The sequence below is a fragment of the Erythranthe guttata genome, chromosome 14, assembly GCF_056151865.1.
Source record: "Erythranthe guttata isolate IM_541 chromosome 14, IM_541, whole genome shotgun sequence".
Lineage (NCBI taxonomy): Eukaryota > Viridiplantae > Streptophyta > Magnoliopsida > Lamiales > Phrymaceae > Erythranthe > Erythranthe guttata.
Window position 1 is genome coordinate 15,286,702 of NC_142546.1, and position 13,859 is coordinate 15,300,560.

The window sequence follows — 13,859 nt, forward strand, 5'->3', positions numbered from 1 at the left end:
ACACGGAGTGCTTTTCATTCGGCACCCTCATTTCAAATGCTTTTCATTTAACTTTAAAAGTTCATCACAAAATTCAACTCTAGATTGATTTTGTACAAACATTGTTGAGCATTTCATGTTATTAAATACAAATTTCGAATTAACACATTTTCATCATCACATTTTACTTTCATCCAAGAAAAGACATGAACCTAGTTTATAGGTCGGATTTGAATTGACTATAAGAAAAAAAAAATGGTTGAGTCGAGAACAAAAAAAATGTAAATTCATCATTTAAATCATAATCGTTCGATAATAACTCAAATCCTATGAAGGTAAATTGTTAAAAATCGAAATCAAGAGAATACAAGTTTTGCTACTAAAAATAAATCCAGCTTGCAACACTATATAGTATATACCACCCTTCCTATGGAGACTTTTGCTACAGTAAATTACAACAACGCTATACATCAAGGAATAGAAAATGCTATTTCTTCTGCTGCTGCTTCTGTGGACTGAGTTAATCAATTTTTTCATCATGTGGGGCTGTATCGTAAGTGTTTCTCGTAAAAGTCTATCAGCTGTAAAATAATCAGGAAACAAAATGGTAAGACATTGATAGATTTTAAATATATACATTGCAACTCATTAAGTCATGTGGTTAATGGTTCAAAAATCATTTAAAAAAAGAAACCGAAAGCATGAAGAATGAAAACACTTACCAAAAGTGGATTGTTAGCTTTCAAAAACTTGTTATCCACTGTAACTTTGGTTCCATCAGACCTGCATCCACCAGCCAATACGAAATTCACATCACCACGACAAAAGAAATAATTATATTTATGATACGTGCAATAATCATCTAGCTAAAATCACGGCGGAATTAGAAACAAATGCTGAATCAATTACAAAAAGGAAAAGGACTAGACTTTTGAGGTTTCAATTGTTTCTGATTCAATGTTAATCATCGGGTTTTCTGGTATAATGTCCTATTTACAAAACTCCATCAGTACTAAGGTGTCAAAAGTAGACTTGAAAACAAATAGGCTTACTTATGAAAAATCGTAATTTTTGGACCTACTACACTATTCTAGACATTTTTTTATTAAAAACTAGTAAGCCGTCGTAAGCAACCAAATACTAAGCATGTGCATATAGATACCGAAAGGCCATTCGTTGTATCCTTGACACCGAAGCATGAACCAACACATACTAGTGTGTGGACAATATATGTATGAGCAAAACGACGAAAATTCAAGAAAATTCCTACTGCATGTCAATTTACTGTGTCAAAATTCAAATTAACTCAGACGCACAATAGAAGCTAAAGCCTGCAACTAAACGTTACTATTTCACAAAATTAGTAGTTTGCCTGCCCTGCGATTAATTTCGTTAGCTCCTGTGATTAATTGTTTTTTTTAGGTAGTGACTAAACAGGAAGAAAAGACAACTATATCCCAAAAGAAATCAATTTAGGATATAATTATAGTTCAATTAGAGATGTTATCTATTAATCACATTTAATACCAGAGTTAAAAACTTTAATAGTAAATCTAATACAAGGAACCAAACAGCTTACTAACTAATCAACTAGTTAATTGGAATTAATCTAATCCAAATTAATTCGGTCCATGTAACCAAACAAGGCCTGGGTTTTAAACTTAGAAATTCACTCATAGCCTTGTTCAGCTAACCAGACTTTATCTTCTCTTGGTGTTTGAACAGTGAACAATACCCAAAAAGAGAAAACAAACCCAAATACTTCAGAATTGCACAAAACTGACATAATTTAATTATCTGTGAAAATGTCGTCATATGCAAACCAGGAGAAAAGATCATATGCTAAGATACGGTGTTCTACATGCATCATAACAGTATGTCAAATCTTTCAAACGGTTTACAATTTTTTTTTTCTTTTCAAGCCATTCACTTTGTCCACCACGAAATCAACTTCTAGCAATTTATGCTCAATATTGAATTTCAGTTTCGTATTATTAGTTTATCCTGTCCAGAGACATTTGATTTTAATTAAATACCATAGACAACAATGAGATTTTACTTACATTGCAATAACATTTTTCATGTAAAAGGAAATTAAAGATATGAAATTAATTATGACTTCACAAGATTATCATCTTCGGTGAAAAGATGTTTTCTTTTTTTTCCAATTTAAAGCATATCCAGACTAAGAGATCTAACAGACATGAAAACCTCAGATTCGGACTCGGAGAATTCATAAAAAAATAATCAAAAGACGGAAAGTAAAAGCTGTGGTATTGGATTTAGAAATACAAACCTCACAGCCTCGAAGGCTACCAAGACCTCCTGGACATTGCTTGATAAGGAAGCTCTATAGCTTATAGGCTTCACGATTTGGGTGATGGTGCACACGGGTTTCGGATCCTCCAACTTATTCTTGCAATTCGTATTATTACCAAGAAAATCCGGACATTGAACACTTGTAGTAGGCACAACCGAAGCACCTGCCAAATCTCCATTCAGTGCATCATTCACAGAGCACGATGCTGGATCTTTCTTGAATCGCTTAACACAACCAGATTTCCTCTTCTTAGCTCCGATACAACGACCTAATTGGGCGGGGGCCACCGCCCCCTCAGGATTTTTTACTCCATTTGCAATTGAATCTCCTTCCGTCATTTTGCCTTCTTGGGAGGCAATCGCCAGCCTGTCAGCATCTTTGTTGCTAATCACCATTGCACCCCTTAATTCACAGAGCCTCAAATCTGAGTCGCTTTGCTCCTTTTCTTCCTCTCTTATGACAGAAACTGTTCTTGCACCATTCTCATTTGCTTTAACGGAGGTTCCTATGTTGTTCACGCCATTGACATTTATATCCCCATTCCCATTTGGACAGCTGGAGTCGTTTGTCCTCGGAAAGGATACAGGCTCCTTGGTGGTCCTGATCACGTGCGAGGGCACGTTATAAGTTGCAACCACAGGAGATCTTGGGTGCGGGTGTGGCTGCAGGTGCGGCTTTTTCTTAGTCTGAACGTGAATTACACCAGCCTTGCGTTTTCTTTTGCGTGTGGGCCTACCTTTTCCGGATTTAAGGCTACAATCAGACAAAAACCACGAGATAATTCAACACCAGAAAAAGGTGAAACGGGATAAACGTGAGTTAACTCTTGGAGATTACATAACCATCACCCTAATTATTTGATTCGCAAACATACTAGCATTTAAAAGACTACAACTTTATGATAATTTTAAAAAAAAAAAAAAAAAAAAAAAAAAAAGAGAGAGAAAACCTTTCTTCGAATGCATCGATAATATCCGAACACTGCAACAGATTCTCCACAGGCTCCCAAGTATTAGCCGCCTCGGACCAACCTCGCCTTTTCAAAAAACAGCCAGTACATTAATCAGCACAAAAAAAAAAAAAAAAAAAAAAATTATCCACCTCATTTCAAAGGCAATTCAATTTTCCAGACAACACATACAGAAACACTCATATCAAATTACTCACCATTTTATGAGATACTGCACTTTACCCTTTTAATTTTGCAGCAATCCAAAATCATCCCCAAAAAACAGCAAAAAGGCAAAAAATCAGTCAGGCAAGTACACTTCAGTAAAATCCTCAATTATACACAAATCTCGTCAGAAGAAATTGAAGAAAACAAAATCAAAATAAAAAATTCACCTTTCGAACGCGTTTTCTGCGTACGGCCTCAATTTCATAGTATCCATCAGCAAGCTTCGTCCTCTCTCCCTCAGCCTCCGCCGCCTCCTCCACCGGTGCGTTGTCCGTCTGCTCGTAGTCCTTCTCAGCATCGGAATCATCCTCTTCTCCGTCTTCCTCCTCAAAACCCTCCTCCGCGGCTTCGAATTTCTCACTCCCCTCGGGATTTAGGCGCCGTTCCTCCTCCGCCACAACGCCGCCGTAATTCACAGACACCACGGCAGTGGTGGCGTCGGAAGGCGGAGGTCCGGAGGGTTGTACGGGGTCCGTAAAATTCCTCTTTTTCAGTCCTTTCATTTTCTCTCTCTAAAAAATGGGGTTTCTCTCTCTAGGGTCCGTCCGGCCTGGTGGTTGGTACCCAGGGCTCCAGGCTTTTTCAAAATTTCAGTACAATTTTACTTTTTTTTTTTTTTTTTTTACTTTATCTAATTGACTGGAGAATTTGATTATATAATTATATATATATTTATTTCAAAATCTATCCTACTTTTTTATAATTGTAAGTATTTAAATTATTATTTTTTCAAATGTAGAATTAAATTGTCAACGTAATTGAATGAAATATATTTTGTTTGTAGATTACATAATTTACACATTTTCTATTTTTGGTTAAATATTATGAATTAACTCGAAAACTGAAAATAATACTTTGAAGTATTTTTTACTTGTGAATTTTGATACCAATTTACAACATGTGAAAAATGTGTTTCCATATGAGATATACTACAGTACAACCTTGATAAATTATTACTCGATAAATTAATAACCTCACTTAAATAATAGTTTCTTCGGGTTCCAAATTGATAAAAGTCTACTAAATTATTAGTTCGATAATTTAATATTTCGCTAAATTAATAGAATTTTGCTAATCCCAACTGTATTAATTTAAAGGTGTTTAAATTTATTTTACTATTTAGACTATTGGTTTAATCAAACAGCTCAAAAATCATTGGAAATTCAAATACTAGGATAGATATTAATACTAACAACAATATAATTATCACAGAAATTAATCAAGCAACTAATTTCCTGATACTTACATTAAGACCCAAATAAAAATCTCCTTGTACACGATAGCCCCAACCTTCGCAACTCGATCCCCTTCCGGCAAATTGTTAGCCCGAACAAACTTCATCCATTCCTTTTCCAGAACAATCATATATGAACCTATGTTCCACTTCATCAACTCCATTTCGTAATCCCGATCCTCCGCATGCAGACCCATTGTAAAATACCTAAGCCCCTCGCTCCTTTTGAAACAAGCAGTGGCGAATCCAGGAATTTAGCCAAGGGTGTTCGAAATTCTCCTTTTGAAACAACTAAACAAGAAAACCGGGTTGGATACTATGTTGTAACAACGGTGGAAGTAGTGGAGTCGAATGTTGTTTTTTCTCTACATATCGTATCGTATCCTTATATATTTAACCAATTATTAAAAATAGTACGGAATATATACATAATAAAAATATTATAAACATGTAAGATATTTTAAATTCAAATTTCTCATTTCATAAATAGATCTAAGTTCAAGTGTCTACATTATAGAATATGAAAAAAGTCGTGATTTTTCGTCAAATAACAACATCAAAGTTCAAATTCGAATCATTATTTCTAAAAAATAATTTATCCCAACTTGATTAAGGGGTATTCAATTGATTAAAATATTTTGGGTTAGTCAATATATATTTTCTCACTACATTAAATATTTTCATTATATATATATATATATATATATATATATATATATATATATATATATATATATATATATATATATATATATATATATATATATATATATATATATATATATATATATTGCCATCGCTACCAATTTTGGGGCTTGCTACTACAATGATATAAAGAATTTTGCCACTAAAATGTGTTCTAATGTTTTGAAAATTACAAAAAAAAAATGCCAAATGATTTAAAAACATGAAATTTAAACTAGCTTGATTAAGGGATTATAAACTTATAATCCCAAAACTTTAGCAAACGTAATTAAAACATGATCAATTAGTCCTAATTAATTGTGTAACACATCCCATTCACATCCCTAATCTTGATTTGAAAGCTCAATCTAAGGCAAGAAATAAACGCATTATATTAAATATTATTCCTCTATCGACACAACCTATAAATAAGTAGCTCAATCACCACCATTCTTCATCAACCAATTCAGAAAAATCCAATTTAATTAATTACAAAATGGCACAAAGTTCATTCTTCTTTTGCATTTTAGCCCTCGGTTTCTTCTTCGGTGCCTCGTACGCCTTCGATCCTCGCCCGCTCCAAGATTTCTGCGTCGCAGACCTCAACAGCACAGGTAATTATTAATTTCATGTATATATATGATATGATTGTTAATAAAATATTAAAATATTTTTTTTGTTTCGGTCAAAGTGAGAGTCAACGGTCTACCATGCAAGGACCCTGCAACCGTCACAGCGGATGATTTCTTCTTTAGAGGGTTCAAATCAGCCGGAAACACATCGAACCAATACAGCTCGTCTGTGATACCAATGAACGTGGCTCGAGTGCCAGGGCTCAACACACTCGGCTTGGGAGTGGCTCGGCTCGACTTCCTGCCAGGTGGCTACCTGCCACCTCACCTCCACCCCAGGGGTACCGAGATCTTGATTGTTCTAGAAGGTCGTCTCGAGGCCGGTTTTGTAACATCGTACCCTAACTACAAACACTACAGCAAAATTCTCGAAAAGGGCGACGCTTTTGTTATCCCTGTCGGACTTGTTCATTACTTTAGAAATATAGCCGATAGAGATACGGTGGCGTTTGGAGTTGTGAATAGCCAGAATGCCGGGATTAGTGTCGTTCCGAACGCAATTTTTGGCGCCAAACCGGCGATTAGTAGTGATTATTTGTCCAAGGCTTTTCAGTTGGATAAAAAGATTGTTGAAGAGCTTCAATCCAAGTTCTAGATATTTTAATTATATTATTGTTTGAGATTATTTATTATGTAATTTATTTTGCAGTGTTTATATTAATAATTGAATAAAATAAATTGAGTTCTTTCTTTTGCTCTAAGTTGTTAGAGGTAATAATAATAATGTTTCATTGCATGTATAACTATTAATAAAAAATTGATATTCATTATTTGAGATTATTAGTTATGAAATTTAATTTGCAGTGTTTATAATAATAATTATAATATAAAATAAATTGAGTTCTTTCCTTTCCTTAATTTGTGTCCCACATATTAACTTTCTTATATAGATATATTATTACTGTACGCCAACTTTTAATTAAAAATTGTTAAAACAAATCTACAAAAGAAATTTATTAAAACGGACAAAAATCAATTAAACAGCTTAATACTGCAATAAAAACCATATGTACCATGATCAAATAATACTACTCCAATATAATATGCCTGTAATTGATCACAGTTTCAATTGCAATATAATTAATTATCACCAGTAACTAATTATGCAGTTACTAATTCCTAATAATTGCATTAAGACCCAAATAAAAGACTCCTTGTACACGAAACCCCCAACCTTCGACTCGATCGCCCTCCAGCAAATTATTAGCCCTAACAAACTTCATCCATTCCTTTTTCAGAACAATCATATACGAGCCCACATTCCACTTCGTCAACTCCATTTCGTAATCCCGATCCTCCGCATGCTGGTCCATCGTAAAAACCCTAAGCCCCGAATAGTAATCTTCGTTATTCACCATTATCCGTTCTTCCTCCGTTAGAGCTTCCACCAGTTTCTCACTCCGGTTTATGAATACCCGATTCAAACCCGGATTCACATCCGAACAGGTCAAATCCTTTTGGAACAAGAAAATCGGGTCGGATCCTCCTCGATCATGGATCCTCCGCTGCATCGATGGCGGAAGTGGAGCTGGAGGCTCTTGTTCTTTCGTAGATAGTTTCTTTTTCGATTTTCTCGGAATCGGCTGCGATTTTTTCTTGATCTCCTTATTAGTAGCCCTCGGCTTGTAGATTACGAGAGCTTGTGAATTGTTACAACCATCTTCTTCGAATAACATCGGATTAAAGATATTCCGCGAATCATCATCAACCTTTTCTAATTCTAATTCTTCGACAACTTTTTCTTTTCCCTTTGCCTTCCTTCTCCTCTCCCAATCATCATCGTAATTATCGTAATCATCGTTAACTACGTCGCTAATCCCAGTAATGATGTCAGCTCCAAACAATCGGAAACTCGAGATTTTTCGCTTCTTATTCATCTGATCATGTTGATCAGTTTCTTGATCAACAGTAGTAATAGAACTACGGTCCCTCTTCCAAGAAGAGGAAGAGGAAGAACAAGAACAAACCCTAGTTTTTGAATTATTAATCTGATCAAGAAACAAGATTTGATCATCTTCTTCTTCAAGGCAATGATTTTTTGTGGGGGTTTTTTCATCAGCACAGAAATCAATTTCTTTAAGAAAAGGATTACTTCTGAAAAGAATTAATCTTTTCGGCTTTTGATCATCCCAGAAATCGATTTCTTGAACGATCTTCATCATCGAGTTGAATTTGGGTTCTGAATGAGAGAGAGAGAGAGAGAGAGAGGGTAATTGGGTTTATTAAAGTGGAGATCGATGGGGTTTTGCATGTATTTATACAAACATGTATATATAGTCGGAATAGGGTAACTTGCAGAAGTCGTATTCAAATTAAGGAAACGACGTCGTATTGTCAACAATTAGGAAAGTTTTATGCCAACTCAGTATGAACGAGTTAATTAAATCAAATTAACTATTATAGAATCTTTCCTAATATAATTATTAAATTATAATATTATATTGATCACTTATTTATTTTGGACGAGTTTACTGATACTATTAGATTTTGTATCCTTCAATATAATTATTAAAATTTGAATTTCGTTTTTCAATTTGTTAACAATAAATTGGACGGGAATATAAATATATTTTGTTTCTCAATTATAGAAAAAGGGATATAAAAGGAATTACCTTATAATTTTGCAAATAGATATATTTTTTTCAAAATACCTTTTTTACCCCTCATTAATAATTAAAAAATATTCATAAGTAGTCAAGTACCTAGATCCTTAGAGATAAAATTAAATTTAAAGAAAACAAAAATTCTATGAGAAGTTGTCACACATGTTTGCTCTAGTGTTGTTTACGTCTCTCGTAGAGTTTGCAAAATATTATACGTAAGTATAAATTTATCCAATATACCTATACGATTGACTGCAAATTCTTTCATAACTCAAAAAAGAAAAATATTTATTATTTGCATTTGAGTTAAAATAAAATAAAAAATATCCTACCTTTACTAAAGTCGTCGAACATTTATCATTTCAGTATAGTAACAATTTAGAAATAAAAATATGACTAAGATGCAATAGTGTTTTTTCCATATTCCCCAGTTCTTGCATAAAAAAAAATAAAAAAAAAAAAAAAAAGGAGAGAGAGAAACTAAATATATCCACAGTTTACAAGAGAGAAGCTAATGTCTAATCTAATATTTTACATCAAAATTAAATAAAGAACAAAAACCCATCCACCTACTAAATTACTTAACTAAAAAATAATCAAAATGCTGGAAGATTGTATAACTTAACTATGGCATTAGTACAGGGACTCCTAAATCAATCTACATTTTTACCAGATTCATAAAATAGTTAGATACAACCATCCAAATCTTTGGCTCGAAAATACAACCATCGCATCCTTATTCTCTTTCCGATCCTTGTCCGTGTAAGAAGCGACCACCCTCATCTGTCACAAGGGAATCCAAAAGGAAAAGAAAAGTTACGAGCATATTGTGTACTGGAGCAAAACAAGAACTTCCGTTTTTTGGCTCATCAATTGCATTTAAAGAAACGAGAAGACCCGATAAAATCGGAATAATTTAACTGTTTATATAGCAAACGAGGAGTACTCATCTCACAAGTTATCCAACGGTCAATAATCAAAAGCAGAAATTAAAAAAAAAAAAAAAGCAAAAAGCATACCACTTTCACCATCGGATAATTCTGAGAGCCTTGAAATGGCATCAGTAAGTGCTAGTTCATGCTCCTACCGAAAAACACAAATCATCAACTTTTTTGACAAGAATATATATACAACATATATATATATATATATATATATATATATATATATATATATATATATATATATATATATATATATATATATATATATATATATATATATATATATATATATATATATATATAGAGAGAGAGAGAGAGAGAGAGAGAGAGATAGATATAGAAGCAAATAATAAATAAAAAACAAAGTAAATCCCAACCTTCAGCACTCTCTTTGCCTTCTCTACCTCCACAGGGTCGATTTGATCAGCACTAAAAACCCTCTCCACCTAACAAGATCCAAATTCAGTTAACAAAGCACCACATGCATGTACGTATGCACGTATATATCTGTGTGTATGTATATATATGTGTGTGTGTGTGTGTAAACTAGGACAGGTATTGCATACCTCCTTAATTAAGGTGTCAGTATGAAGCAATTGGATGTCGTCGGCACCCTGCTTTCCAACCCCATTCTGCAAAGGCGGAAAGCCTTTCCTGGGTTGACTCTTGGTCAACCCTCTTCCTCTTCCGGAACCTGGACGCCTAATCATCCCATTGCCGGGCCCACCATGACGAGATATTCCAGGGTCTTCACCTTCCCATTGTATATCTTCCGGAGCCATCTATTACAGAGAACACATACCAACGAAATCAGGACAATATGAAATGCTTGAATTGCTCCTCTATAATGACTCACATTGACTGGAGCATTAAATACAATTAATGAATCACTAAGATACAATTAAATCCATTAATTATATAGCATAGAAACTGAATGCATATGTTAAATCACGTGTTAATATAAATAAACACATCCAAAATGATCAAACTGTAGGATAATAAGGACGAGAATAAATGCATGTAGCTACCTCAGATAAGTTGACCCACTCCCATGTTTCGTTTGGAGTATTCATGTCGTAAACAAGATTATGTACACCCTGGGAAAAAAACCACAGAAATAACCAACTCAAGAACTAAAAAATCGAGCAAAAAATGACGTCCGTAAAATACGAAAAGATCGATATATACCTCAATTGGATTATAATTAGTTATCACAGCCTCGTAAAAACTATTATCGTCAGGCCATCTAGTTCTAACTTTCCTTCCAATCAACGAATCAAACGAACCCCCTTCTGCAAATTCATTTGCAAGACCACCCGAAGGAACGCGGGTCCCAAATCTACCCCTGCCAGCTGGACCAGGAGGACCCTGCATTTTCATCGAAGATGAGCCAGGTGGCATCTGAGCAGTTAAAAAATCGAACATTAGCACTAACAGATGTGTAGTATATAGTACATTCCGAATTAAATTCCGATTTTTTCTTAATAGACTCACGGGTTTATGTTTTTTGCCCTTTGGAACCATCATGGGGGGGCCACGCTTTGCTGCTGACGAGGAAGGCTGATTCGGCTGAGGCTGAAAAGGTAATGAAGGGGCTAATTTCTGCTTTTTACGAGAAGCTGATATGGAAGGACTGGGCAATGCATCGTGGCTTGTACCATGAATGCCAGGCTGGACCCCACCTTGTCTTCTCCATTCCCTATAAACAGTATTTTTTTTTCAAAGAAAATCGTAAGATGAAGAGGTATCATTTTTACAAATTAAAGAACGGCTTATTTTATATAATTTTATATAATAAAACCTTATTGTACTGATTGTCTCGTCCACATTGACCCTGCTGAGAAGATCCCTGTGCTCCTCGTTCGATAATCTCAACTCTTTTCTTAGCTCAGTTATTAAACTTTCCTTCTCCTGAAAAAAAAAAAGACATTTTTTTTTATTGATGAGACGTGTTTAGATTCATGTGAAAATTGATTTGTTCTGCAAACAGTACCCAAGAAATTGCATCAGCTTGAGCTTTGAAAGCTCGTAGAATCGAACAGTATGCTTCTTGCTCGATTTGGTGGATTTTGGCTTCCATGTCAGCATCATCGTACATCCTAGTATATGGGACAGAACCAATGGGAGGAGGTCTTCCATTACCAGAAATACGGCCACCTCTCGACATTCTATTTTGATTTTGATGTGGTGGGGGAAAATCATCATCAGTTCCTGCAAAAACACAAAAACGAAAAACAATGAGAGGACATAAAAAAATATACATTTTATACAAACCCCTGAAAAAACCTAACAAGCAGAAGCAAATTTAATCGGATGCTGTCAAAAAAAATCACACAGTTACGAATATCAGAGTATATTTATTCCATGCCACACGAGAATCACGATCTTCGATACAAATATTTAAAGAATAAGACAAATATTTGTTATTAGCGACAAACTCCAATGTAATTCAGCACAATTAAAATTGATTATCCCAATACTGCAACACTCTTTGGATCAGAGGGGTTAAGAGAGTGCAAGGTAGTCCGACTCAATCTACAAATTTCAACGAATCAAAGTTCCGACATTTCCAAAAAAAAAAAATCAAGTTAATAAATAGCGAGAGAAAGGTGATCCAGCCAAAATTCATCTATCCAGACAGAAATGTAAGAAAAGCCAAAGTTGCATGTAGTAAAGCGCTCGTGAAATGCAATTAATTTTCACATCAGCTGGAAGGGTTTCAGTAATAGGAAACACTATTAAACCCCCACGAGTCTAACATTTTGCGATATTACCATTAAGCATAATCATTCATTGAAAATGGTCCCACCCCCTAGCTAAATTGCCAATTATTACTCAAATATAGCCGAATTCTGTTTTCCGAAAAGAATAAAGTCCAGAATATTGATAAGGCTATAAGATTTCTACTCCCTAAACAAGCGGCGCTAATTGGACCTTTATCGAGTACCAGGATCTCGAATCGAATCTTTTGGCCGGATGATCTTGAATCGAATTTAAAGCAACCGACAGGGGCAAACCAGTGATATACAAGTGTATGCAAGATTCTTATCAGCGAATGGTGGTTTAATATCTCCAAACAAATTTATAACCTCGAAAACTTCAATTTTTCGAGAAGAACATACAACTATTTCGAGCTACCGTTATCAAAGTTCACTATAGTAACCACCAAATCAAGCCAAAATCGAATTGGGCACGAAAACATCAACCTAAGGTCCCAAATTTGTTCCCTACAAAAATTACTTGTAAACTTACCGAACATAGTGGAAATTGAAAAATTGAGCAGAAAATTCAGTGAAATTGACTATTTGGGGATGAAATCAAGAACCTATACCCCAAAACCTATTAATTCCGTGATTAAAAATCCCATCTATTGAAACTTCCCTAACAAAACAATGCATGTAAAATCACAAACCCTAACACAAAATTTCACTCACAAACCCTAATTCAAAATTTCACTCACAAACCCTAATTCAAACAAAAAATTACTACAAATAACCTAAATTACTGGGTAAATTGGAATCCTCGAAGGAATCGCTCACCACTACTGTCGAACGGTTCGTAATCCATAGCCACGATTTGCAGACCACAGATTCCCCAAAGCAAACGCAGCTGAAAAAACGACGGAAACCTCAAAAAAAGCAAGCCGCGAAGAAACCGCAGCGGCGGCGCAGGAAATCCCTAGCAAAAAGATGCCAACTTTGTCGAGTTGCCACCAGCAGAAAACGAGCAGCTGCTATCGATTTTTTTTTTTTCTTTCTCCGGCGTGATTTTGCCTGGATTCGATTTTGTGTTTAGGGGTACGGACGTGAAAAGTGTTTATGGAATCGGGTTAAGAGTGAAAGGGTTTGAGGTCCGCCTTGTAGTTTGGTTGTTTTCTTGTTCGAAATTGTTTCTGCCTCGCCCCAGAAGAGATTCCCACACGTGCGGAATTGGAAAAGGATGGAGGCTTCTTGTTCTTATGTATTGTTTCTAACATTTGATCTCAATATTATTAGGGTAAAATTATTATTTCCAGAAAAACAAAATTAATAAATTTGTGAGCTTTAAATTAATATATGTCTTTTTTTATTTATAATTTAAAAACATTTTCATTGAATATATATTAATTTCAATATACTATCTTTTAAAATAATAGATTTTATTTAATTGACCCAACAAGAGAAACGATTCTATTTTCCATTAGATTTTGTTCAATAATTGACCCCCAAAAAAAATTATATTAATAAATAACAAGTTGCATGAACTTATACAAATCAAATAATGACATTTCTATGTAGTAAAAATCG

The 13,859-nt window shown here is 34.5% G+C and overlaps 3 protein-coding genes across 4 annotated transcripts; 1 reads left to right on the top strand and 2 right to left on the bottom strand.

Annotated features, from left to right (window-relative positions):
* Positions 1-252: 252 nt before the first annotated feature.
* Positions 253-4,108, bottom strand: LOC105958011 (chromo domain protein LHP1). The gene is made up of 6 exons (XM_088813296.1): positions 3,644-4,108; positions 3,467-3,492; positions 3,249-3,335; positions 2,276-3,052; positions 702-762; positions 253-560 (listed from the first exon to the last, which is right to left on the bottom strand). The coding sequence occupies exons 1-6, from the start codon at positions 3,977-3,979 to the stop codon at positions 516-518; spliced, it is 1,332 nt and encodes a 443-aa protein (XP_088669422.1). The 5' UTR covers positions 3,980-4,108; the 3' UTR covers positions 253-515.
* Positions 4,109-5,848: 1,740 nt separating this feature from the next.
* LOC105952334 (putative germin-like protein 2-1) lies at positions 5,849-6,720 on the top strand. The gene is made up of 2 exons (XM_012975878.2): positions 5,849-6,008; positions 6,086-6,720. Exons 1-2 carry the CDS (start codon positions 5,891-5,893, stop codon positions 6,619-6,621), a joined length of 654 nt encoding a protein of 217 aa, XP_012831332.2. The 5' UTR covers positions 5,849-5,890; the 3' UTR covers positions 6,622-6,720.
* A 2,377-nt stretch (positions 6,721-9,097) lies between these two features.
* LOC105952406 (protein EMSY-LIKE 3) lies at positions 9,098-13,651 on the bottom strand. Of its 2 annotated transcripts, none has more exons than XM_012975950.2 (10): positions 13,113-13,651; positions 11,567-11,784; positions 11,375-11,484; positions 11,068-11,272; positions 10,762-10,941; positions 10,602-10,670; positions 10,140-10,355; positions 9,951-10,019; positions 9,649-9,712; positions 9,098-9,412 (listed from the first exon to the last, which is right to left on the bottom strand). In XM_012975950.2, the coding sequence occupies exons 1-10, from the start codon at positions 13,138-13,140 to the stop codon at positions 9,366-9,368; spliced, it is 1,206 nt and encodes a 401-aa protein (XP_012831404.2). In that variant the 5' UTR covers positions 13,141-13,651; the 3' UTR covers positions 9,098-9,365. The 2 variants fall into 2 exon arrangements, with proteins under 2 accessions (XP_012831404.2, XP_012831401.2); XM_012975947.2 differs by having other exon boundaries at positions 10,762-10,974; positions 13,113-13,525.
* Positions 13,652-13,859: the final 208 nt, after the last annotated feature.

Bases quoted from the DNA above. Each gene is read 5' to 3' on its own strand.
- LOC105958011 (XM_088813296.1), bottom strand. From the start codon at position 3,979: ATGAAAGGACTGAAAAAGAGGAATTTTACGGACCCCGTACAACCCTCC. The intron at 3,336-3,466 runs GTGAGTAATTTG...TTTTTTGAAAAG, and splicing joins GTGCAGTATCTCATAAAATG to GCGAGGTTGGTCCGAGGCGG. The intron at 561-701 runs GTAAGTGTTTTC...ATTATTTTACAG, and splicing joins AAGCTAACAATCCACTTTTG to CTGATAGACTTTTACGAGAA.
- LOC105952334 (XM_012975878.2), top strand. From the start codon at position 5,891: ATGGCACAAAGTTCATTCTTCTTTTGCATTTTAGCCCTCGGTTTCTTC. The intron at 6,009-6,085 runs GTAATTATTAAT...TTTCGGTCAAAG, and splicing joins CGCAGACCTCAACAGCACAG to TGAGAGTCAACGGTCTACCA.
- LOC105952406 (XM_012975947.2), bottom strand. From the start codon at position 13,140: ATGGATTACGAACCGTTCGACAGTAGTG. The intron at 10,356-10,601 runs GTAGCTACATGC...TCTCTGTAATAG, and splicing joins AGTGGGTCAACTTATCTGAG to ATGGCTCCGGAAGATATACA. The intron at 9,713-9,950 runs GTTGGGATTTAC...GTTTTTCGGTAG, and splicing joins AGGCAAAGAGAGTGCTGAAG to GAGCATGAACTAGCACTTAC.